Source organism: Haliotis asinina, chromosome 14 (assembly GCF_037392515.1).
Source record: "Haliotis asinina isolate JCU_RB_2024 chromosome 14, JCU_Hal_asi_v2, whole genome shotgun sequence".
In the NCBI taxonomy this organism is placed as follows: Eukaryota; Metazoa; Mollusca; class Gastropoda; order Lepetellida; family Haliotidae; genus Haliotis; species Haliotis asinina.
In genome coordinates this window covers 15,339,652-15,366,907 of record NC_090293.1, presented here as the reverse complement: position 1 = coordinate 15,366,907, position 27,256 = coordinate 15,339,652, and the positions used below count along the sequence as shown (strand labels likewise).

Below are 27,256 nucleotides of genomic sequence, written 5' to 3'. Positions count from 1 at the left end.
ACCGAATATAGAGACAAATTTGGAGACTATTATGTTTTATCGCGATGAACCTTTCTACATTGAAAATTTCTCTCAAAATAACCATGAACTTTTGAAGTTTTGGAGTGTCTTGATTAATCCAACATGAATGAATATATACTTTTTGGCAGAAAGAATAATATGATTTAATAATCTGTCTGTGTATAATGTTCCCAACCAAACGATATATTTTGTTATTTTAAGAGTATTCTCAGTATGATCATTCATCCAGACTTCAAGTTCATTCCAGAATGTTTGTGTTACATCCCCAATACACATGAATTTCTATTCCCATATTTAAGTATATTCCGAAGCGCTAGGCAAGACCAACAAGATCGTTCAACGATAGTCTACAAACTCATTCACAATATAAGCGACTTCATAGGGAGAGATTATACAACAACCACTTGAACAAACCCAGACATCAAGTTGAAATTTAAAACGTTGAGGATTGCACTTGAAAAAACACATAAGTCCTCCAAACACATAAAACATCAGATTTACCCGGTGCCTTCTTGGAAATGGCATATCACCACCTAAATGCAGAGTTATCACTGAAAAAGGTAAGTAAGCAACTCTGAAAATGCGGCCTCCAACTGGCGCAAAATATGTATTGAGGAGAGGTAAGCGCTCTTCACAAACAGACTTTGGTGCCTGGTCTAAAAATGTATTCCTCATTAGCCGAACCGCAACATTGCTGTATCATTGTCAGCCTGGTAAAGCACATCAAATTTATCTAAATGTAATTAAACTGTTTTTCACGTCGACCAAGATTTGACGTAAAGTTATTTGATCGGAGTTCGTTTTATGGAAGACAACTATAGCCGAGGGCGATGTTTTTGAAGCTGCGAATACACGGTGTCTTTCAGACAGTGGGTTTATTTGAGGTCACGCTTACTGAGTACAGTAAATAGTAAATATACTAGTTCTCCCTTTTAAAACTCAAGAGTGGGCTTAAACAAGCGTTATATAATTTGCGAGCAAGGACTTGAAGTTTTGGACGTACAGTATGTCAATAGTTGTTGTATTTGGGGCTTGGTCTGGTGTGGTGAATTCAACTCTATAGTTGACTTATTCTGTCCCAGAGTTGACTGATTCCGTCCTACATATATATGTTTCAAATCCTATTTCGTTTAACGATCAATCTTTTAGATGTAACATATGTCCACCCTACAAACATGCTGCTTGCCGTCAAGTGTCCGGCGATATACTCGCAACAACGTTGCTACATTGCCCTTTTGAGAATCCTGTTTATGTGATATGTCGGAAATGACGTACTTTGCCAGTAATGTCATGGGCCCGACATTGTGTTCCTGTTAGAGTGCGAAATGAAACAATTATAAGATGTCTCAGTTTGAAATCTGAGAAGGTAAACGGTAAGGTCAGAGCCATATTTATTTAGTCTGCGACGTTTCACCCTATTGTATCCGAGAAAGATATGGGAATGTGTGGACACTTCGTGTTTCATTGTGGAACCACCAGAATGAATGATGTGATGGCTGAAAGGGAACACCCGTTCTGTGTTTATTTTTCTGAAGCCGCTATCATCTACAGAAAAAAGGGTTTTCAAAACACTGCTGATTTCACATGTCAGTTGAAATGAATTCCTTGAGTGAGCGAGTGTGTGAGTTTAATTTCACGTAATATTCCAATTATATCACATCATTGACCACCAGAAATTCCAAACATTGTTACCATGGATCTGAGCGTGACGAGAAGTGTCATTCTCGTTTGCCCAGCAGTTTTCTTCTCGAGCTCCAGATCACTGGTGCGAGGTAATCACCAAGCAAGACAGACAAATGCTGGAAAACGTGTGAGTTCACTATCAGGCTGTGAGTGGAGCAAAATTAGATGTATCCCCATGTCTAACCCCCCCCCCCCCCCCCATCATATTTCATGCAAATTGCTTTGCTACATGTTTATATAGAGTTATCGTTATAACTTTTCTAAACAACTATATTTTATGCAAAGTACTTTTATCCCGTGAATACATGTTGTTTTTGTGTTGGTTTCCGATTGTCCATTAATGCCATGTGCGTACGTTGCTCAGATGAATAGAAATGACAAATCTGTTCCCATATCCGAAAGACGAATTACTGCTGTATGACGTGGTCTTGCATGCAACTGAGTCTTGGACCAGACTATCAAGTGATGACAGCAAACAAAAAAAACACAAACAAACAAACAAAAACGGGGACAGGGTTGTCGAAGACTCGGCCAATAATGTTTGACCAAATTTCCAGGCAACTCCACCCCACAGACAACCGGTGCTTCTCATGATCACTTTGTGTGTTGGCGATAATGTGCCTTACCCCGAGAGTGTGCGTTCGAATCCTGTATGGAACTCAACCCACAAAGGTACAAGAGTGTGTACTTAATTTACAGCAACATACAAAGTGTATTGATACAACAGATGGTATTTGCCACTTTGTTAAAGATGGCCGTTCTAAACGCATTTAAAGTGTATGAATTTCAAGGTAATTTTGTATTTATGTTAAAGTTAGGAAGCCTCCAATATTAGAAGAAATGCGGTAACGTCTGACCCATTTTACGACTGTGACCATTCACCGTATCATTACACTGTAGTCAGCAAAGTGACAAGACTGAGTGGATAATACGTGTATAACAGTGTCAAAATGGATGACATGAAGGTGGGGTGAGTGAGTTAGTTAATATTTAACTTCACATCGGCAATATCTCAGCCATATTGTGACGAGAACATTTAACAAAGAAAAGTACTGTATGTATATTATAAAATCTGTAAAGGACAGTAAAACAACTAGAATATCACAATGTGAATTAAAACTAGCGTGGAAAGTTAAAACTAATATCACTATTCGGACAATACAACTTAAAATCAGGCTATAGATTGCCAACAACTGAAGGTAGATCACCATACTAGGGGCCATGGAGACTTACAGTACCTTTGGTACCTGGGGAAAGGTGGAATTCAGTGAGAGTAAACAAATCATGTTTCTCTTTACAGTGTTACTGAAATGCCTGTTGTTCGATAACCCAGACACGTTAAAAATGTCTTCACGCTTCGCTGGTTACCGGTGAATGACTTTTGAGTTGGACCTCTTCTCTACCGTATTAAGTAGCAACGTGGAGATGCCTCTACAGTAGTAGATTGCTTCTCACTTCATCTTTATGCACACGTTTGACGTCGCATTTCACAGAATATTACAGTTATATGACACGGATTGTAAACAATCAACTCTTGGAAAAGATAATCCAGTGAAATATGGGTATAGTTGTCGAAAACGGTGCACTTAGGTAATTTTGCTATTGGAGCCGACTTCCATACAATCCTCACCCCTTTGAGCACCCGTGTCACACACTTTGTGTGCTGGCAATAATGTACCTTACATAGCACGCAACGCACAAAGGTACTAGAGTAAGTGGTTGTACTTATTGACAGAGTATTCTCCAAACACAACAGAAGTTAAATTTGACCACTTTCTTAAAAGCAAGCGTTCTGCACATTCAAAGTTAATAAAGTTCATAGTAGAGGTGTATTAATGTGAAATTTGGGAGGCCGCCTATTCCAGAAGAAAAACGGTAACGCCCTATCCCTTTTACGACTGCGTTCATTCACCGTATCATTATACCGTAGACAGGGCAGGGGCAGGACTGAGGGGATAATCTCTGTATAACCGTGTAAACATGGAAGAAATGAAGGGAGAAGAGGTGGAATACAGTGTGAGTAAACTGAAGATAAATCATGTTTCTCATTACAGTGTTACTGAAAACTCGATAACACGTTAAAAATGCCTTTTCTCGTTGCTGGTTACCGGTAAATGACTTTTGCGGTTATTGACGTTGCAACGTGGAGATGCCTCGATAAAAAGTAACTTGCTTCCCGGTTCGTTTTTCTGGAGTTCCATCCTGTCAACAAAACGGAAAAAAGGTTCCCGAGTTGTTAATGAGATTTGCAATAGCTTACAAAGTGAAAGTGTAAGCGTAGGTTTTCAGTTTGACATTGTATGCGCTTTATAAGGACAATATCAAACATTCCTAAAATGGGATGTGATTTACAATGGCATTAGCTATGAAAATGAAGGTCTGTTTCCTAGGTTTCTGGACAGACGTTGTCCTTGGATTTAAGTGGGCAGCATCTGGTTGAAGTAAGAGATCGAGGCGGTCAAACCCTAACTTATCAACTATTCCAAGGAGTACATTGCGCACCATTGTATAACGTCGAAATACTTAAACGAATCAAAGGTTTCAACATGAGGCCAGATGACATATACTTCACCGGATATCCTCGTACAGGTAAATTCAATTTCGAAACTCTAAATGTAAGTCATTCAATCACGATTACCGCAAAAACAGACTACATAAAATAAGTACACGAACTACCACGAGTGTGTCTTAAAGTGTGATGACAGAGGTTGTGTTTCAGTCGTTCCTACTTATTGTCAGCTGGTTGAGGCGTGTTGGTCTTTATTTTTCTTTTTTCAAAGGGACAAACTGGACATTTGAAATGACAAGAATGCTTCTGAACGATAAAGCTGAAACCATCCCGAAAGCCAAGGATCTCATAGAGTTAACTCCTCATGATGAACTTGCACAGCTGCCATCACCACGCATCGTCAACGCTCACATGAAGCTGTCCGAGTCTCCAACTGATGTAACAGATCTGAAGTGCAAAGTCATCTACACTCTGCGTGACCCAAAGGATGTTGCCGTCTCTCTGCACAAAATCTATTATGACAGACCGTCGCCCTTTAAAAGATACATGGGATTATTTGAGGATTATCTTCAACTCTTCTTGGATGGAACAGGTTTGACACTTACATTACCCTTCAGGTTTTGTTGAAAGACCAAGCAAACGAGATGTTTCTACATGAACTATTTGCCACAATTTGATTCGAAATATTTATTATTTCAAATCAACACGTTTTCCTTGATAATGATCATATACTTCCATATCAACAATTCATATCAAAGTTACAAATGCCGAGAAAGAGTATGTTGATAATTCTTAATGTTCCACTCCATGTATCATTTGATTTTACTCTAAGGATCAGAATTAATTGGTAGTTCAACAATACTTTATTGCCAGATTCAGGAGACAGCAACTCAGAATGCTACGGTGGTTGTGTTTTTAACATGCCATTTGGAGGGATTTTTTTAGGATTATCTTCAGCGTTGGTTTGGTTTGAGCATGTCTGAAACCATCACCTTTCACACTAACAGATAGTTTTGACCATTGACTGATTAGTCTAGAATAATCTAAGTTGGTTTATACACTGCATATATTCCCTGATCACATAACTGTGGACAGGAAAACTGTTCTTTTATCATCAATACTCCTAAACACGTGAAAAGAAATGGCAAAAGTATACTGTTAACAATAATCCTAATTATTTTTGTGACAAAGTCAACAAAGCTTTTGGCCTCAGAAATATATAAAAGCATGCAAATCATTTCTGAAATCAGTCAGTCAATCAATGTTTCTTCGTGAACTAGGCCATCCAGCCCGTATTACAGTTGCTTACAGTATTTAAATCTTCAAATTATGGTTTCCGCATTGCTTTTATATTTCTTCAAATGATTATTCTTGATATTTAACAAATATTTTTTTTATCCTGCAGTAAACATTTCACATGACAATAAACCTCGAGCTTGTGATTATCGTTGATGTTAGATTGCCAGTTCTGTAACTGTATGTCTTTAAGTCGTTGAGTAAGCATGACTCACGTCCTACTCCTTGTGAAAGCCAAACATGTCCAAATCCAATCGAAAATAGTAAATCAAGAGAGAGAGAAGTATAGCACAGGACTCTTTCAGTGTCCAGCATATGCAGTAATTTCAACCAAAACGTTTCTTAAACAAATATATTTGTTCGTGTAAAATACTACTAAAGGATGTCGTCCAAGTTCACCGCGGTACATGTTTTTCTTCCAACATCCAAAATCTGATGCACCCTTTTGATACGCTCTTCAAAGTTAACCCCCAAGTCTCTTATCCATGTCTTATTGTTGGTGTGATGATTCTGTCAAATAACAACAATGATCAGGTAATGCAAGCCATCATGTCCCAATAGGTTTATCTGACTTCGACTCGATTATTAACAGACCACTGTGTGTTCAAACTTACACAGGGCTGTGTTAAACAATACGCAAAGAAATAGAAAAACAAACACACAGATAATGCGTACTGGGGACTATAGAGGCTAGATTATTCGCTCATAACCTTGGAATTTTAAGTTTAACTACTGAAATGAAATAAAGAACTTAGTGGTTAAGCCCATTTCTGGTGTCCATACAGCCATATTGTGAAACTGTCTGAAGAACTGAAGAATTGTAATAAAATTAAATTTCTTTTAGGTTAAATAAATCTAACTTCCATTTAGTGACGAGCCAAGTGGATATCATTTCAATTTCTGTCCTGGTTGATTGCACAATAATTAAATTATGTGAGTTCTCTGTTGTCTCTAACCTTGTTGTTCCTGCTGTTTGTAATGACAAAATGATCTATTTTGTCAACTTCAAACGTCACACCCGTATTAATGCAGCCATAAGGCGACAATAAGTCTATGAATATATACAGATGAGTCATAAAGTTAAGCATTTATAGACACTATAGGTCTTAGTTAAAGTTTATGCCACACGTTTGATAATTACTTAATTATCACACGTTGAAACACATGTCTTCAGTACACACACCAGGAAACCGTAGTGAGATCACGGTGATTTTCTTTTGTTTCAGTCGACTATAACTGCATACTTGACCACTGGAGGGACGCCGAGAAATATTTCACTGACCATCCTGAAATCCCAGTGCACTTTCAAAGATATGAGGAAACTATCAAGGTAGACAGACTAATTCCACAAATTGTATTATCCCATGGCTATGATTACCGAACGTCCAATACTTCAGCATCAACATACGGCTGAGACCTGGGATTTGAAGTTTTCACCTTACCCTTGTATCCTTACACATTTGGTATTGTTTTAATATGATACAATATCAAAGCCCAAACCCAAAGCAATCCAGGTCCAGTGACTGGGCCAACACGTAACTAACAAGACAAACAAGATGTGCCAATATTCACAAAGGAAAAAGAAACCAGATTTATACCTACAAGGTACTGCTGTAGATTTTATTATAAGACAACGTTTGAACATTTTAGCACCAAGGTATGATTTTCAGTTTCTTTACTTAGGATCCTGTACGTGCTGTACAAGCACTGTCCTACTTCATCGGCCTTAAGAGAAATGATGATTTGTGCCAAGCCATTGCAGAGAGGTGCAGCTTCTCCAGAATGAAAATCGACAAAGAACCCTTTGGAATAAACATAGACGGGACAAATATTCTGTACAGAAAAGGTAATTTCTTTTTAAATGTAACAACTGCTGAAGGTGCATCACAATAAATCACTTAAAAATTAAAATTCAATTTCATAAAAAATAATCATTCACATGCATCTCAATACAGAAACTTTGAATAAGGAGTAATATCTGGGAAAGCTGTACCATATTGTGTTTTTTCAACAGCAAATGAATACTTACGAGAAGTTTTATTAAGTTGTTTAAATCACACACCCTAGGAATCGTTGGTGACTGGAAGAACTGGTTCAACGACCAGATGTTGGAGGATTACTACAAAGTGTACGAAGAAAAGATGGCGGGCTCAAGGTTCTATGCAACATATGCAAGGAGAATGGACCAAAATATCTGATGATCTTTCGAGTTACTTTCGGTCAGTGGTGTTTTGGTCAAACATTATAACATTGGAGACATATTACTCAGTACACTAAACGTAACTTGAAAACAATATCTAACCTAGAGCAGCATATACCAGTGTATCGTAGTTTTTGTGGGTCATTGAAAAGGTCACTTAAAAACAGTTCTAATTGGCTTGCCCTCCAAAATACGGATTGCACTCGTTGTCTTTTGATGAGTGTTCCCCCGTTTCGTCGTTGGTATTACAACATTGATGGTATTGTTTTACATTCTCCCGATCTGGAAGAATTGACAATGATTATAAAACAGTTTGTATTACATCATACATACGTGTTCCTGTAGAGAGGTGTTTGTGTGATCACCACATTGTTTTGTCGCATGACGTCTCCTACCGCGTTCTCAGGGTCATGGTGGTCACAAAACGAGTGTCATGATCTGTGCATCAGATGAAGGAGTTCTTTTGTTCGATGGTTATCACTGGAAACTGTCACCTTTCAAGAACATAGCTCGTGTATGCAAGCTTATAGCAAGCTTCATCATTTTACACACATCACATATTGTAAATGCTAAGAATCCGCGACACAGAAGACCATAGCTATTCAAAGGAAGTATTTCAATGTAAGTGTTTGCTTTCATTTGTACAGTGTGTATTTCTAACCAGAATATAAAGATGATTTTACGAGAAAACAATTGCTGTTGTTTTCTAAGTTGTCATGATTCTTAAACTCAAACGTTGCTTTCGGAATTGTGTCCAGTTTTAAAGGGGTTATTTTGTGTTACACTTTAGATGAGGCAGTACATGAAGAATAGAATATCACCCAGAAAATACATTTATAGGATGAGAAATGAGCTTCCCCTCTCATATCAAGTTTATGTCACAAGTGAAGTAATTTTAGTTTGACACGAGCTTTTACCAAAATTATTTCACGAGGGACTTGATATGGAAGGGTAACAAGTTTTGTACCCTATTTATTACCCACGATCTAAAAAAGGAAAATGTTGTTAAAATAAATCGGTGTTTTTTGCTATCCTATACAGACCGCACAACGAGGAGTAATGCATTTAATTGTTAATTAGAATGTCAACCGCTTCGCTCCAGGAAAATGTGCACTGCGTAGGGGCAATGCATTTCCTATTAGTATTAAAAAAAAGAATTAAAGTATTAAAGACAGAATCAAGTCTAAATAAAAATTTAATTCTTTTCAATCGTAGATTTGGTTTCAAATACAATAGTGTAATTCATCCAAACACTTGTGAAGTGTAAACATTTTGAACTTGACTGGGTGACCTAAATCTCTTCCTGAACGTCAGTCGGTTATCACTCCCGGGCTAGTCGTCATGTTGAGAAGCGTACATAAAGAAGATAATAGTAAGCGTTTAATCAGGAGCGGCACACAAAACAGCAAAGATGAATTGTGTGCCGCTGTTACCAGGGAACTATATGCCTCAAATAGTTCAGCTTAATGTTCTTAATCGCAGGACGAGTTACTGTAAATCACACGGCCACGCTTTGCGGAGGATGCCAGTGACGCCTGCTCATCTCGGCTAGGAATTTCCACTTGTCGAGATTCGAAGTTTTTGTTGAAGACTCCACTGAAAATTGCGCCTTAAAACACTGCATACCACCTCAAATGAAGACGGTTTCAAGCCTATTGTGTCCAGACTTTAGGAAATGCCTTTGCCTCATACATAAGAATCCACAGGAGGCAGTAGCTATACAATATACACTGGGAGGACGCGAGTGAATGCGGCAGACAGCGGCAGTGATAGGAGATACAAGACCACCGCTCGTCTTTTGATGTTGTGTGTTACTGTGCAGTCCTGACAACAAACACGCTGCAGGTATTCAATCTCCTGATTATATTCACAACTCTTCCAACCATTTGTCCCGTCATTGTTGACCAAATCAAACTTTATGGCGACGCCATATTTGTTTACAGTCACGAGAGACCTACTAGACGTATTTGTTTACTTATTTAGATTCTGTCATTTCGTTTGTATTACAGAAGTTATTATAGGATTGAAAGTGAAAAATAGAAATGAAATGATTTTTATTAAATTCCATGGAAGTGTTTTCGGTTTACATGTTCTCAGAAGGTGTGAAAACGTCTGATTGAAAATCATGAATGGAATGAGTAATGAAAGTAGTTGTAATGTGAAAGTAGTTGTAATGTGAAAGTAGTTGTAATGTGAAAGTAATTGTAATGTGAAAGTAGTAGTAATGTCAAAGTTCACGTATCAGCCATTCAAATCACTGGAAGGGGTTATGACACATATGTGCCATAAAACATATATGTCATAACAATTTGTTATGAAACCCATTTACCATATATCACGTGGGTAATGAAGCTGGATATCAAATTTAAGTACCGCAACTCTATGGACGGACACATAACAATGGTAAGATGTAGATTTATCAGCAAACGTAATTATAAACCCCAACACAATGATTATAAAATGTAAAAATCTGAACAATTGACATTGGAGATTAAAAGGTTGTGTTACATCATGCCATTGGGCGAACATGTTCATGTAGACGGATTCATCCACAGTTTTGGGTGATCGTCACACTTTTTGTTATATCACATGTTATATGCCTTCTAAGGCGTGTTTTTAGTCGTGATGTCCACGAAACGAGCGTCACAATCCGTGCATCAGATGAGGGAGCTCACTCATTCGATGTTAACTGTCATCTCTTCAGTACATTGTTCTGGTATGAAAGCAAGACTTGTAGCAAGATTCATCAGTTGACATACATTATGTAATTGTAGTTCTGAAAGCGCGGCATCGCAGTCCATAGCTATTCTAGGAAAGCATTTCAATGTCAACTCAAAGGGAATGAACCGGTACATACAAAAATGAAGACCATCTGGAATTCTGGAATTAGCTGAGTCTTGGAATGTATCATTGTTCGTACGAACGTCGGGTATTGCCGTTGTTTAATGATGCATTTATAAAGAATTCAGTTAAATATGATCTTCATTTCGAAAGTGGTGAACCCGTGAAGATCGAGATTAGAAATGGTCTTCAGTAACCATATAGCTCCAATATTGCTAGAGTGCTATGCTAAGCTAAACTTACTCACTTGAATATTAGGATAATTGCAGCACAACGTATATAGCACTCCAGTATATGTTTTTCTACACACGTCCAGCCCCGATCCAACTTGATTCTGAACATGAGAAACACATGAAACGTCTATCTTATCATCTCGGACACCTATGTCCAAGGTATGAAACATGGTCCAGAAAATCAAAGGTAAAGGTACTAAATCTACTGTCCATCATCTTAAACATGGAGATCAATTGCTTACTGATAAATCAGATATTGCTAATAAACTGGGTGAAACCCTTGCTAAACACTCTTCCTCTTCAAATTATGTACCAAAATTCCAGCAATATCAAAAACAACAAGAAAAGAAAACTATTAATTTCAATTCTGATAATGGGGAAGATTATAATGAAACGTTTTCTATTCATGAACTCCATACTGCACTTGATCAAGCTCATGATACTGCTACTGGAGCTGATAACATACATTATCAACTCCTGAAACATTTACCAGAATCCTGTCTGGAAACTCTCCTCAATATTGTTGATGGTATTTGGACATTGGGTAACTTTCCTCCATCATGGCGTGACGCCATAGTAGTACCAATACCTAAACCTGGACGTGATCATACGGATCCATCCAATTATCGTCCGATTTCATTAACTAGCTGTGTTTGCAAGACCATGGAACGCATGATAAACAATCGACTAGTTTGGTACTTGGAAACAAATAACCTTATAACTGATATACAGTGTGGTTTCCGTAAAAACAGAAGTACTGTCGATCACTTAGTGCGTTTAGAATCATTTGTTAAAAATGCACTAATTAATAAACAACATGCTGTCTCTATCTTTTTTGATCTAGAAAAAGCATATGACACAACCTGGAAATATGGTATTTTAAGAGACCTACATGACTACGGCTTGCGAGGTCGTTTACCTCAATTTATAGCAATTTTTTTAAAGGACAGACAGTTTCAAGTTCGAGTGGGTTCTACCCTGTCTGATCATTACAATCAGGATCAGGGTGTTCCACAAGGCAGTATTTTGTCTGTTACACTTTTTAGCATAAAGATAAAAAGTATATCAAAAGTTTTAAACGATTCAATTATTTGTGGATGATTTTAATATTTCTTGTCGTGGTAAAAATATGCATACTATTGAACGGCAAATGCACTTGTGTTTAAACAAAATAGATAAATGGTGTTTTGAAAACGGCTTTAGATTTTCTAAATCGAAAACAAACTGCATACATTTTTGTCGTAAATACAAACCACATAAAGACCCTGAACTATCTCTAGATGGCACGCCCATTAAAGTTGTGAAGGAAGCCAAGTTCTTGGGTCTAATCTTTGATTCACATTTAACGTATTTACCACATATTAAATCACTTAAAACTAAACGACTGAAAGCACTTGACTTGTTGAAAGTGGTTTCAAATTCAAAATGGGGAGGGGATCAAGCTACCCTTCTCCATCTATATCGATCACTCGTTCGTTCTAAACTTGATTATGGCTCCATCGTAAGCAATCTTAAACTTCTTGATCCTGTCCATCACCTAGGTCTAAGACTTTGTCTTGGGTCCTTCAGAACCTCACCTATTGACAGTCTTTATGTTGAGGCCGATGAACCATCTCTTGCACAACGCCGTATCAAATTATCTCTACAATATATCACAAAACCATACTCTAACGAATCTAACCCTGCATATAACTGTGTCTTCAATCCTCTTTATGAGGATTTGTATAGCAAAATGTCTTCTCTTGTTCCACCTCTTGGGCTCAGAATAAAGCCGTTTATTGCTGCTGCTGGTATTGAGCTGGACAATATAGCTCCCTCCCGTCTTCTTTCCTCTCCCCCTTGGCAGCTGGTTAGGCCACAGGTTGACCTAACATTAACTACATTTAAAAAATCAGAAACCAATGAATTACAGTATAAACAAGAATATAATCAATTGAAACATACATATAACAATTATAAATCCTTATTTACAGATGGGTCCAAGGACGGTGGCGCAGTTGCTTGTGCTACTGCCATTGGATCCAGAACAATATCTTCTAGATTACCAGACAATAGTTCTATTTTTACAGCAGAAGCTAATGCCATACTAACAGCTCTTAAATATATTCAAAGACACCCTAAACGTAAACAATATGTAATATATTCCGACTCTCTTTCTTGCCTTCAGGCTATCAAAAATATTTCTTGTAAACATCCACTTTTAATTGAAATTATTGAACTATATAATACTCTTGCTACTGGCCAATACGACATCGTCTTTTGTTGGTTACCCAGTCACGTAGGTATTTCTGGGAATGTGATGGCTGATCTTGCTGCAAAAGCAGCACTCAACAAATCTCTGACACCACTTCTTCTTCCGTACTCTGATTACAAAGCAAGCATTAGAACCTACATCCGTGACCTGATGCAGAAGAAGTGGGACACCCAAGTAGGTATAAATAAATTGCATGAAGTAAAACCGTATATTTGAAGAGGTTATTTTAAGACGATGTCGTATTGGCCATACTAGATATACTCATTCATACCTATTGAAAGGTGAGGATCCTCCGTTTTGCATCCCGTGTGATGAGAGAACCACGGTCAAGCATATTCTGCTTGACTGTGTTGAATTCTCCATCATAAGGGACAAATATTTCAATGTAAAAACAATTAAGGACCTTTTTAACACCGTAAGTTCTCATTAAATTCTTAGATTTTTTAAAAGAAATTGATTTCATTACTGAATTTTGATTATTATGTTCTGTAGATAGCTGCATTTTAATTCATGGTAGTTTAGATTAGTAACTTGAATTGTTAGAGGCTGTACCCTCAAAGGGGGTTGAAGTACCGTAAAATTATTGTCCTCCTGAGAGGGTACGTAAGTCCCTACACATTTCCTGTACGTTTAAACTTCTACTGTTTTTAATCGTAGTATATGTGTATTTTTAATATTTGGCTAGATGGGACTAAATTGCTAACAGCTGAGGGGATGATGTAAATCCAACTAGGGTCCATGCAGGTAGCAAACGTACTGTAAGTCCCCATTGTCCCTAGTATGGTGATCTATCTTCAGTTGTTGGCAATCTATAGCCTGATTTTATGTTGTATTGTCCGAATAGTGATATTAGTTTTATCTTTCCACGCTAGTTTTAATTCAAATTGTGATATTCTAGTTGTTTTACTGTCCTTCGCCGACAGATTTTATAATATGCATATAATCCTTTTCTTTGTTAAATGTTCTCGTCACAATATGGCTGAGATATTGCCGATGTGACGTTAAATATTAACTCACTCTCTCACTCTATCTTATCATGGCCTACATTCACATGCACTGGACACGGATAACAACGTGTCCAGTTCTACGATGACTGTAGGAGATACAGCCACCATATTCCACATTATATTAAACATGTTCATACATGATCTTATGCGACAAAACAGAAACCTGGAGTCAAACCTGATCAATGATAGAGTTTAAATGAATTAAAAATATGCGAATCCTTCAGAGGGAATATTTCATCGGGACAAATTTTACAATGTGTTATTTTTTGTTGATTTGTAATACGAAGAAGCTTCATGTGTGTGAGTGGTGAAGAGAGAAAGGGCTTTCTGAATCACCAGCCTTCCCTCCCCGAGCTATTTAGCGTGGCCACTTGCCTGAAATCATTGGCATTGAGACAATATTCGACGTCTACGACTCTTGTTCCAAAGTGCTTCTTTCTTAGAATTTGAGGACACCCTAAACTTCACTGAACACACACTCGAGTAAATCAATGTGAAAGTTTCATATATTACAAATTGGAGAACAGTTACCCGTTTCACGCTTTTCACTGAGCACGCTCCATACTGCATTAAAAATATGAAGTTATGTTCATAAACATATATCTGGGGAGTATCCGAAAGTTTAAATTTTGACCACGCTTTTATGTAAAATCTTCGTCGTCAAACTGCATTACATTGGAAGCTGAAACCACTAAGCAAATTATTTATGGATTATTTTATTAAAAAGAGAATTTTCGTATGGAAACGTTCTTTCTGAATTTGCCAAACTGAAGGACCTGCATTTGCTACAAAATGTTACTGTGCTTAGTTCAGTTAGTATGAAGGTTTATCCAGTATTAACTGAAACGAAAAGTGACAACCATACCAACTGGAGGTTAGTCGTTACTGGAGATTTTACAATGATAACTACATATATAGGTGAGCTACATTGTCATGGTACATAAGTTTATAGTCTGCTTAAGTAATTAACTATACGAACTAATGTGCGTATCTCAGCGCAAATTTGTCATTTTGCACACGCTGCTGACACTATTTACTAAAGCACGGATTTAAGGGGCATCACGCATTGTATTTCATATCAGACAAGCGCTAGATACGACCAGGAACAAGTTCAAGGGTACATTAACTGTCCAATAACTGTCAATAACTATCTACTGGAATGTACTACGTGGGCGCAAAAAGCTAAGTTCTGTGAAAAGTATATGAATGGATCACTGTAAAGCAATGATGAATCCAGGGGTGAAAAAAAGGTAAGCAGAGAGAAGGTGTTCGAGTACTTACGCCATCTGCTTCATAACAAGGAACAAGTGCCTCTTTACCCTATACACTAAGCCTTTGAGAAACTTATTGATCATGTGATTGTCCACCAGTTCTGCGCAGACTGATCATGGATGACAAATCATTTGATGTGCATAGATAAGAAGAAACATTACATTACTATAACGTAAGACAGATCTCAGGCAATTGTAAATTCTACTCATCTCAGACTACAGAAATGCAGTGACAGCAGCTGGTCAGGACTCTACGTTAATCCAGTCTCGTTAAGGATCTTGAAATCCTTCCTGACTAACCATGGAAGACCACATCCGATATCTATGTCCCTTCCACTTCACTAATATTGGTGCTAGACCCTTTACTAAGACAAAGCCTGCAGAACACATCCGAACTGTACTCAAAACACTTCACTGGCTACAAATCAATGACATAATACGACCCAGCGTAAGCGTTGCCTCCCAAACAGTCCACAAGATCTCCCCTCCGTATCTTCAAACGCTTACAGCAACGTTTCAGCCTTCCATAAATCTTCGTTCATCAGACAAATTCCTGCTTTTTTTACCCCCTACAAGACATTAGGTTACATATCCTCTTCTTCTGAGTCATGGAAGGATAGCGTCTCTGTATTTGTTTGAAACGTGTTTATACGTCTGTAAAATATGAACAATTAATGATTTGTCTGCTATAAAGATTTAAATAATATAAAGTATTTAATTGATATTTGATTAAAGAAGCTAATCGCACATCTAAACAATTACAACGAAAGCTGACTTATCTTCAAAATTAATATCACCCTGACAAGAAGATCGTAGCATCAAAATTAATTCATCATAACTTCATTATAACTTGATTTTTCTCCATTACTTACCAAATTCATATGCGTGTGAAAAATTGAAAAGGTGATGCATATGTCGATGTTATGAAAGGATCACTGAAAATCGGTGCATATCGCGTCTTCGTGTTATTGAAGGTGTTTTTTTTCACAAAAAAACTGCTTTTGGTAAGCGTTTAATACATACAATAATACATGCTGACAAAACAAATCGCATGACAAAAGGCATGCACAGTGCACATACCATACTTCTTCATATGTCTAATCCGCCTGTATATAGACTCTGCATGACTAGACTATCCATTCCACATTGTTTAGAATTATTCCTCAAAGATACAGTCTCGAAATAAGACATTTTAGACCGGCGACTTCAGTCGTCCATAGTCTTCACGATAGAATCTGGATCCAGCCATTTTTTCTTCGTACACACGGAAGTAATCCTCCAGCATATCGTCATTGAACCAGTTCTTCCAATCGCCACTCACTCCTAAAATAGAAAAGAGCGTGGGTAAATCCCTAAAGGAACGAACATTACGATTCTATTTTGAGGTTCGAATACAAGCAAGAAAGTTCTGATTTTCATTTCGGACTATAATTTTGGGTATCCCATCTCGTGGGATTCAGGAAAGTGCTAAAATGGCTGAGACCTGTATCATTTATCCCAAATGAAACTGATACGCCGAAGAATAACCGGCATACTGGATCAAAGCAACATTATACCAACTCACTAACTCATTCTCCTAAGGGATGGATTTGGTTTTTCATAAAGAGATAACACGCATTATTACATACTATTAGAGTTTCTTACCTTTTCGGAAAATAGAGTTTTCACCACTGAACTTTATAGTGTACGCACTCTTGTCAACCACCATTTTCGAAAACTGGCATTTTTCAGCAACAGCTTCAATCAAATCAGCATTCGTCGGGACGCCAAGAAAGCATGCCAACTTTTCAACAGCCATCAGCTTATTCTGTGAAAAGGACACACAAACTATTCATTGTATACTTATCCTCTTTCGAGTAAAGCCCAGAGCATCATACTCTTGGATATGAAAGATTAAATTTCCCATTTAGGATAAATTCTAAATTCGAAAGCAAATCTTTGCGATGAGCGATCTCGTGTAGCCAACTGAACAAAATGTGAGTGACTGATTTCAATAAGAGACTAGTCATCTTTACCTCCAGCATCTCTTCATATACTACAGTGAGAACAGGGATGTCTGGATGTTGTAGAAGATACTTTTCAGCACTCCTCATGTGATCAAAGTACCCATTAACATCAGCTGAAAACGAATCGGTGTAATTATGAATATTTGTTCTCCTTTGGTGGTAACATCTATCATACGGAGTATACGACTGAAAGGAGGAACAGTTAATATATATGGTTTCTTATTTGAAACAGAAGTTTTCAACAGCGGTTATGTACAGCAATAATTCATGATGGCGATCTGAAAAGAATCGAAAATAAACGAGAGCATCAAGTGATTGTCATCACTGTCGTCTTTAGTTGCAGGCTTGTGTATTGAATTCATCGACTGAGATTCTGGGCTGTTGGTTTTATAAATACGTTTTGTTTTAGATGATTCATCTGCCGTTAACAAAGCCTTGTAGCATCAACACACTATATTTTCCACAACAATTAATCACAGAAATCTACATTGGGAAATAGATATTGCTATATACTCTTCTAATAACTTAACGTCTCCTTCAGTTATCGTATAGCTTTGAAGTAACAGCGGACACAATAGCTGTGGGGTAGCCCCGAGGTTTAATCGTTCGCTCGTGAGATTGAAGGTCCATGTTCGATACCCTACCATGGGTACAATATGTGGAAGCCCTTTGTGGTTTCCACTGCCATCAAATCTCTGGAATATTGTGTTTCCACTGCCATCAAATCGCTGGAATATTGCTGAAAGCGGCGCAAAACCAAACTCGCTCTCTCACAAGAAGCCAGCCAAACCTTCCATACTGGTCTGCCGCTTTGTCAACCACGTAGCATTAACAGTTACGGAATTAAGCGAAAAATCGGAACGTATTAAACACACTCTACCCTTGCCCTCAAGGAAAAGGTAAAGATAATCCTTGAAGTCTCCATTGTAGTTGGTCACAGCAGAGCCACTACGACTCAGATTATACATGGACACGGCGACATCTCTAGGGTCTCTGAGAGTATATACAATCTTGCACTTCTTGTCTTTAAGATCATCAGGAGCATGGAGCAAATCGACATGAGTATTCAATATCCGTGGAGACGGTAGCGCGTCCAGAGCTGTAGCTTCCACAATCTCTAATTGGTTCATCCCTTTCCAGAAAGTGGCTGTTTCAGCTTTCCCCTTCAGGAGCATGCTCATGATTTCATACGTCCAGTGTGTGCCTGTTGAAGAAATAATCTGCTTCAGGGATAGTGTATCTCAGGTGATTGTGAAGGTAGGATCATCAGTATTACAATTGATAGCCTTTTACACGTTTTAAGTGTTTGTTTTCTCTGTTGTTAACAGCCGGTTGTCTGTAAATAGTCCAGCCTGGTCCAAACAATTCAGTGTGCAACATTATGAGCATCGATCTACGTAACTACGATACGATGACAAGCGAGCTTGATCTCTGTGTCAGTCGGGTTAGTCGCCTCGTACAACAAGCTGCTGAAGACGAATTCTAGTCAGGATTTTCACACGGGTAAGGAGTCAAATATGTTAGGTCATAGGTACCGAGACACGCATCTGTGTGTTACACAATTCTAGGATTTATATATTAACCATATAATCATTTGTATACTTAAGTAACTTAAATTCAGTTTCATATTATATACAGTAGCATGGTGAAATTATATGGCTTTTTTGTTGTTGTTGTTGTCGTTGTCGTTGTTGTTAACAGTTTTGCTGTATTCGGAATTGCATGTTACGGAAGTGTAGTAAGGCCTCAGTAATTTATTTAGTCTCTTATTTCCTAAGTAAGTCTTAGTATCTCTAACATAGTAACTCCCACGTTGAACTTAGCATCCTACGTATGAGAAATTTAGCCCCACACAAGAGACAGTGAGACCATTTATTTCACCTTTGTCCTATTGAATGTCCGTGACGTGAAGATGGCGGTCTGTTAAGAATCGAGTCCGGACGAGCTGATCTGAAACATGACGAGCCTAACGACCCCCGACGACACTTAGACATCCCAAAACAAGCAAGGTCAAAGACTACTAACCGTGGGCAAGTTTGTTACATAGCATCATCACCTGCTTGATAACAGTGTTCTAACCATAACGAAGGTTTATTGACAGTTGTCATAAAGTGTTTTATTATCCATATACTTTCTGTTTCAATGAGTTCCTCAATGAATGTCAGTGTAGCTAAATGAGTTAGAGTCGACCATTGTTCAGGCTTATAGAAAACCATAAATGCAATAATGTATGAAACATAACTTGTACCACTGTGTGTCTGTTAATTACCTGTCCTCAAATATCCAGCAAAGTACACGTCATCCGAACGCAGTTTGAAACCTTTGATTTGCTTAAGGTGAGCCACGCTGTAGAAGGCGTTGTAATAGACACCTTCATATCGTTGTAAAGTATATGCCTTTCCTCCTCTGTCCTTGACAATAACCAGGTCTTGTCCAGACTTGGGGAGTTCAATCTCATGGCCACAGATCTGTGTTGAGACACTTGATTACAAAGAGACCTGATTATAAAGCGAACTGTTCAAAGATTCAAAGGGATCTCCCTTTAGTTCGTGAGAATTGTGAGAGAGAGAAATGCATTCAGTGTGTTCCAAATATACCAACTCATTATAGCAATAATAATATTTTGATCTTGAAAGAACATTATATTCACAACTATTTGCCAAAATCGTATGAAATACAATTTACTCATAACACCTCTCAGCAATCATTTCTGGAAAAGTCCTGAAATTTGAAACAACCGTATTTCCTGAAGCTGACGTTTCAAAAATCACAATTTATTGAAACTCACCGTTATACCTTGAGACATGGCGGTAGATGAGGACATATGAATACACCTTTACATACACTGTTTTACCACTGCTTCAAGCTGTAATGTACCCGGAGTTTAACCAGAAACATCTGAGGTTGAAAGTGACTAAACGCCAAACAGACCTGTATCAAATGTTCCCCGAAAGAGCAAGAACCGACTGATTGATCTGTGTAGCTCTGCTGGTTGTACTTATACTACTGTATCAAGCCTTACCTAGAACATATACAATCGGCTGATCATAAAACATATATATTCCATAACAATCATGGTGTTTGTTATATTTCACATAAAATATATTTGATTTATTTCTACACTGTAACAAAACATAACGGCATAAACGTTTGAGTTCATATAGAAATATTGAACAGTTGAAAAAATATTTGTAACTAATATAAAGGAACACATGCTCTATCTAAAAGGATAATACATTTCTCGGTAACAATATTTACAATTGTGAAAGTACAAATCAAAAACTCTTTTAATATAGCATTATTTATGATAGACAATTAAACTGAAATTGTGTTGTATGTTTCATACTTTGTTGTAGGAATAGACACACTATTAGACACACAAAAGACCACTTGTTCGGAGTAAATGTGGCACAGCTGCTATATTATTACAATATTTAAACTGGCAATAGACATATACACTTTCACAGTGTCAGATTCCAAGACGCTGCCCGTGAATCAAAGGTTGGTGTGTTCAACTGCAGCAATTATTGATTTTCGAAAATGTACTTGCCCTTGTACTGTTGATATTTTGTGCTGTAAAATATAAAACACCTGGGAAGAGCAATTTGATTAAAACTAAATGACACGATCACATAGGTAACTATGCAACTTCGTCACGAAAACTTTAAGCAGATAATACTAGCAAGGAGATAAACATGCAAAGTTCAAGCTAAAACACAGAAATCCAAGGTACCCCTGGAAACATGATAACAGATAAAAAAATTAATTGGAAAAGAAGAAGTGAGAATGTTCTATTATAAACTTTATCAACAGCAGGAAACTTCACATGTTGACTTAAACCAAGCTTTTTGAAGAGATAAATGTTCCAACATTAAATGATTACACAGCATCATTATTAGAAAGTCAGATCTCTACGGCAGAATTGCCAGTAGCCCTTCAGCGAACAAAAAGAGAAAAGCTCTGGGCCTGATGGTTTCACTGCTGAATTTTACTTTTTTTCTAAAAGGAGATCAAAACATAAACTATGTAACAGATGGAATCTTGAATGGGCTTCGATGAACAAATTATAATGATAAACAACAAAACATACTGAATTTAGTGAAAATCTGGTCATTCAGGACATTAATTCCATTACGGAGACATACAATACTGAATTCACTTATCTTGCCAAAACTGTACCATCTCTCGTCAACGCTACCTTCCAACTCGGCACTCGCCAACTCGCGTTTTGTTGATGAACTGCAAAGGAACTGTTTTCAATCTATTTGGGGTGGAAAGACTGACAAAATAAAAAAGAGAAAGAAAAATGTACTGTCATAAGGATGGATGAATTAAGGGTAACACTTATCTTTAAAACAATCCAGTCACAAAAACGTGGATGAAAAGAATCTTGATAAAAGACTCAGGTCTACAAAATCTTGCTTTCGTAACTCTACGTCTACTACCAATAAGTTTCTTTGAAACTGGTTCAAGTCAAAGAAAAGAATATGCCGAAAACATGAATCAGCATCAAATTTATAGTGGGAATCTAATCTGACTCGAGAAATTACACCACCACTCCATTTAGATGTACACAACGTACAGAATTAAGATGGTTCCAAGTGAACATTATTAACAATATCTTAGGCACAAATTATTATCTACATAAAATTTAGCCAGTGTCTCATCCCTGTGTAGCTACTGTAAAACTTCCAATGAAACTAATTTCCACCTTTTGGGGGAAAAAGTATGGAATAGTATCAACTTGAAAGAATCTTTTTAAAATCTGCTGCTAATACCATACTCTTCAAAAAATGTAGGGGACTTTTATTTATTTTTTGTTGTTGTTATTTACAATGAAAAATACTTAGGAGATTTATCGGAGTCAGTCTTTGTTGATGTGATATATTTAACGTTTTGAGAGTGCATCAACATTTGCACTTCCTTACAACCATAGTTATTTGGTGTGTAGTCGCTTTTGAAAGATGATTGCTTTGTGGCATGTAATTTGCATGTATACGATTTTCATTTTAAAACAAACGACTAACAAATGTGTGATGCAAGATGAGTGTCAAAATTAATGTCCTAAGGGATATCTCGACCTTCTGGTAAAAAACCGTAAAAATCAAGAACGGGATCCCGTGCACGTGTATGAGACTACTGCGTTGTGCACGAGCATATCATGCGTTGTATTTAGGGGTGGTAATGGAGGGAAATGGTGGTGCGTTCATAAGATATCTGTCCTTGAAAGGTTTGTTGGCGTTTACACTTCCTATCCAAATTGAAAATCCGAAACAGTGTCCCTTGTAAGGTGAGACATAAGGATGACAAAATGTTGTGTTGAGAAGGCAATTTTTCAATATACAATATCATTTTCACAAAATCTGGGCTAGCAGCTTTAGAGTGGTGAGCAGGTTGGTGAGTTTAGTTTTGAACTGATTCCCGCATTGTTTCAGCGAGGACACATTGTACCAATGAGGCGAATCAAACTCGGATATAAGGCGTGACGGACCTCTATTAATATATCACCGTGTGTATACTCCTGAGTATCCGACCTTCAATGAACTGTTTTAGAGGCATTTTAGAAGATGCTGAGCTAAAGGTGAAGAAACAAGTTTTATGGTTGATCAACTTCTTTATTTTTACAATGGCGACGTTTCGGTATAGATTCTTATACCGTTTTCAAGCATATGGGAGGACAGGTGTAACAGTTTATATACAGGTACATGAGCTATAGCTGAGGAGATTAACAATAACAACAACATAATTGAAGTAATGAGATAACAAAAACATCCAAGGATATAACTAGAGTTGTTGATATAACCAGTGATTAGTGTGAAGCCAGGGGTGGGGGGATTACAGCGTTGAGGGGGCCAATTACTGGAGCATTAGTGATGGAAGCCAGAAATGAATATTTGTTGATTAAAGTGTCAAATTGGTTAGGTAGAAATATGCCCTGATCCCACCAATCCTCGGTCAGAATTCCCATCTGGTTTTTTCGCTGAGCTCAAAAATATCTAATAGGTCACAAATTGGAGTCAAAGTTGAATGAGTGCAAAATACCAATGTTTCATAAAGTGTTGTATTTGTCATTCTCTATCCAGATAATGAAGTCATTTTACAGTATATATTGATGAATGTCAAAATAATAAATAACTTCAAAAGTCAATTGAAGCGATAAGCGCTTTTGCATGTATTCTACACGAATACCTTCATATTACTTCACATGCACGTCAAAGGAAATTGTTCTCATTCATGCAGTGAGTTTGATTAATGATGTTACAAACACGACTGCCCAAATCGACGAAATCACAGGAACGGGTAGGAACCCTATTCGATAATATGTCAGATAAATAATACGAAGATGAAGGTGAAAGTGGAAAAAATGCATATAAGCCATGTGCCATGACTGAAGGACCGAGGGTGTACTAAAGTTTGCTATCACATATTTGTTTTTAGGAATCTGGATTTTGTTTGTTGATGCACTGCTTGTTGGGGTTTTTTTTAGAGAAAAGGAGCAGGATACCTACCAGGAGAGGTCATCATTGGCATCATATATGTAAAAGTGGTGTAGGTATGTTTCTAGTCACAGGCCAACATTTGTCATGTGAGCGTTTTTAACCAACATACTGAAAATTATGCATAGATAATGATTAATGAAACACATGTTAAAACTGTCAACCTTTTGACTCCAATTTGAGCTAAGCAAACAACAGAATCGTATTCAGCAGGTCAGTCTACTTCAGAATTGTGTTTTCTTGAAAAAAGGCTCATGTATCCTAAAATGCACATTTATATGACATTTTACTAGACTGGAAGTCGATGTTGATGACGCTGAAGGGTGGCTGGAAAGTGTTAAAATGAGGGTTGGTGTGTTTGTAGCATGCCAAACCAAGTGTCAATACTGATGAAACTGAATTCACATTTAACATTCGCAACACAACCATGTTCTGCAGTCCTACTGTATGTGACGACGAAAAGGTGAACTGCAAAATATACTAATTCACTGTAGGCATTACAATTAATTGTCAAATGAATACTATTTGTAAAACTTAGACATTTTTGGGTTATTAATGATTTCCGTAAACAGATAAAATGGCCGACACTAATGTCTGAATTATGAGACGAATGAACCATTATTTGGCTACCGTATGGAATTTCCGTGTCTTCGTTCTAGGTATAGAAGAAACATAGCTGTTACATACATGTGTCACTTCAACGTACGGCTACACGAGGCCGGTCAAGTCAAATCCACAAGGTCAAAGGTGAACATGAATGCATACGGACAAACAGAGAGACAGACACACACAACCATGCATATGATTTGATAATAAAAACACCCCATAAAGTTCGTTCGGTTTTGATCCTTGTGTGTCCTTGTCTGACTGTATCTTACTGCGTGTGTAAATGCGGACGTTGTTGCTTTGAACTGTATATTAACAGCATGTCAGTGACCAAGTTAGATGCTACAATATTTTTGGAACAGGTATATTGTGATGATTGACTGAGGTTCTTGTTATCAGCTTCACTGTATATTCACTTCAAGCAGAAACTACGTCTATCTGCAGCCGCGACTACCTACAACATTGATGATGCGGCTGAAGGCAACATGTACTCACTCCCTTATAACCTAGCCTCTCAATTTGGAAGAAACAGGATTTCACTCCTGTTTCTGAACTGAAAGACTGAGTAATATCGTGGAATTTTTGGCAACTGTTTACCTGTGCATGGTACACTCGAGTGCACAAGGAATGGCTGACAAGACGTAGCAAGCGTATTCCTTCACCAATACCATCTCACAGGAAGTGTCCTGGGTGACTGACATAGAAAGTTTACATAGAGGATTTACACATCAGTTCAGACTCAAACTATCTTAAGTTCCATTTACAATGTCGACTATGTTCCGGGGTATTTCTGACAGCAGGATTCCAGGTCTGGCATTACGGTCTGTAAATATTATCTCCGCACAGAACCACACTCCACCACACAGTAGATTGATGTTCCTTGATTTCCTTGGAGTCGTTGGTGACTGGAAGAATTGGTTCAACAGCAAAATGTTTGAAGATTATTGCAGAGACTACGAGAAAAAATGGCGGGGTCAAGATTCTATTATACTTATGTCTGAAGTAAATACGTCTGACATTTTGGCTTATCTTTTCTTTTCCTTTAAGTGTTCAAAGGGAGAGTAATCTTAAAGATATTCGTCCCAAAACATTTGTCTATTCAAACGACTTCAAAATTTTATTATTGGCAACGCAATAGCTAGCAATATACCTCTAAAAGGAACTTGCACACTTGTACACTTGCGAGTAATACCGTAATACTATGTCCCCATCGGTGTCACTTACATATAAATCTCTCCATAAAAGGGATTGACCTTCAGAATTTGCACTAGACACGCTGTCTTTAAGATGGATATTCGCCCGTATGTATACAAACTGCCAGTGATTGCTGTTTCTTTTCCGCCTGGAGATCCGTGACAATTGGCAGCCGTGCTGCATGCTGAAGATGTAGTTTTGCCGATTCCTTTAGACCCCAGTCCACAAGTACTAGTCAACATACTGTGGAGAGGGAGCATTTTACTTTTCAGGCCGAGGAGCGTACACCAAATGTCTAATGTGCTTCCGAGCTAAATAACAACCCTGAGGGTACACCGATGTAGTCGGGCTTCTACACGCTGTAGTTTTGCCGAATCCAGAGACTTACAATCCACAAGCACTATTCATAGGGCTTTTGGGGCGTAGTGTTTTACATTTCAAACCGAGGAGCTTACACAGTTTCTGCTGTGGTCACATGATAATCGGCAATGCTGATAACTCCAGTTATCTTAGGCTGTAATCATGTGTCAACTGTGGTTTATGTTTTCCTTCAAGGCGTCCACAGAAATGGAATTTCTTAGACATAATATAATTAGTCCTGAGGTGATGAGCACTTGATCATATATACAAGATAATATGACTGCCCATTGCAACCTGTGTTATGTTACAGTTCCAGGCAGTTGGGAATCCATATATACCTGGACGCACATGCTATCCATAACAGAGAATGTCATGTTTCCTTAATCTTGTAGAATACAGTTTTGTTGACTCTTCCCACTACCGTGATTTAGCGTAAACGCAGCTTCATTCTTCAGGCCAAAGGTGTACATGATGTTATACAAGGTTATCTTTGCTACAGCCGATTTACCGTATTAAGTAGCAAAGTGGAGATACCCATGGCTACATAGATTCGTGAATGCTCTCTACTCTACGTAGTACGAGATTTTTGTATCACTGAGAGAACAGGAGGGTTTCAAAATGTATGCCGAGTTCATAAACTCTCTTGGAATTAAAAGAGCAAGCCGTGAATTAAACTCTTCGCGATACGAGTTTTTCTTCTATTGTTTCAGATCAGAGCAGAATCTACAGTTTTAATAGCAGTTTTTGCAGAACGTTTAGTGTAGCCTAAATGAGCTTGCATTTATCATTGAGTTTGTGGACGAGTTTTATGTTTTATAACTGTCAGTCGAATAATTACAACTGGTAATCTTGACAGGAAGGTAGAGTTGATAAACTCTTCCGATAACAGTCTGATAGTTGAATATACATGACAGATGGTAGATAGATGTTCTCACTTACAGGACCACATAATGAACATAAATAATTATCAATCAGACAGATACACACTTATCTGGAATTTTAATTATTAAGTATCGTTCCTGCTTTTACCCTTGTTATATTACTCTCTCTCTCTCTCTCTCTCTCTCTCTCTCACACACACATGCAAACACACGCATGCACACCACCAATATTGTGTTCCCAACATCGTGTATTCCTGTTACATTCGTTCTCAATGAGTGCAAAGTGAAACAGTTGTGTCTCAGTGTAAAATATGAGAAGCCTCCTGAATCAGAATGAACACGGTAATGACAAGACTGCAACCTTTCACCCTAATATAGCTGGGGCAGTGACCGAGCG

At 37.7% G+C, this 27,256-nt stretch overlaps 2 protein-coding genes across 2 annotated transcripts; one reads left to right on the top strand and one right to left on the bottom strand.

Annotated features, from left to right (window-relative positions):
- Positions 1-3,684: 3,684 nt before the first annotated feature.
- On the top strand, positions 3,685-7,707 carry LOC137260657 (sulfotransferase 1B1-like). The gene is made up of 6 exons (XM_067798256.1): positions 3,685-3,720; positions 4,095-4,293; positions 4,485-4,805; positions 6,736-6,839; positions 7,193-7,355; positions 7,577-7,707. The coding sequence occupies exons 1-6, from the start codon at positions 3,685-3,687 to the stop codon at positions 7,705-7,707; spliced, it is 954 nt and encodes a 317-aa protein (XP_067654357.1).
- Positions 7,708-16,314: 8,607 nt separating this feature from the next.
- Positions 16,315-20,356, bottom strand: LOC137261487 (sulfotransferase 1B1-like). The gene is made up of 6 exons (XM_067799241.1): positions 20,110-20,356; positions 19,591-19,789; positions 18,202-18,525; positions 17,331-17,434; positions 16,960-17,122; positions 16,315-16,638 (listed from the first exon to the last, which is right to left on the bottom strand). The coding sequence occupies exons 1-6, from the start codon at positions 20,143-20,145 to the stop codon at positions 16,508-16,510; spliced, it is 957 nt and encodes a 318-aa protein (XP_067655342.1). The 5' UTR covers positions 20,146-20,356; the 3' UTR covers positions 16,315-16,507.
- Between the last annotated feature and the right edge of the window lie 6,900 nt (positions 20,357-27,256).

Bases quoted from the DNA above. Each gene is read 5' to 3' on its own strand.
- LOC137260657 (XM_067798256.1), top strand. From the start codon at position 3,685: ATGGAAGAAATGAAGGGAGAAGAGGTGGAATACAGT. The intron at 4,806-6,735 runs GTTTGACACTTA...CTTTTGTTTCAG, and splicing joins ACTCTTCTTGGATGGAACAG to TCGACTATAACTGCATACTT. The intron at 7,356-7,576 runs GTAATTTCTTTT...CACACACCCTAG, and splicing joins AAATATTCTGTACAGAAAAG to GAATCGTTGGTGACTGGAAG.
- LOC137261487 (XM_067799241.1), bottom strand. From the start codon at position 20,145: ATGTCCTCATCTACCGCCATGTCTCAAGGTATAACG. The intron at 17,435-18,201 runs GTAGAGTGTGTT...ATTCGTTTTCAG, and splicing joins CCTTTTCCTTGAGGGCAAGG to CTGATGTTAATGGGTACTTT. The intron at 16,639-16,959 runs GTAAGAAACTCT...TTTCTATTTTAG, and splicing joins AAACTCTATTTTCCGAAAAG to GAGTGAGTGGCGATTGGAAG.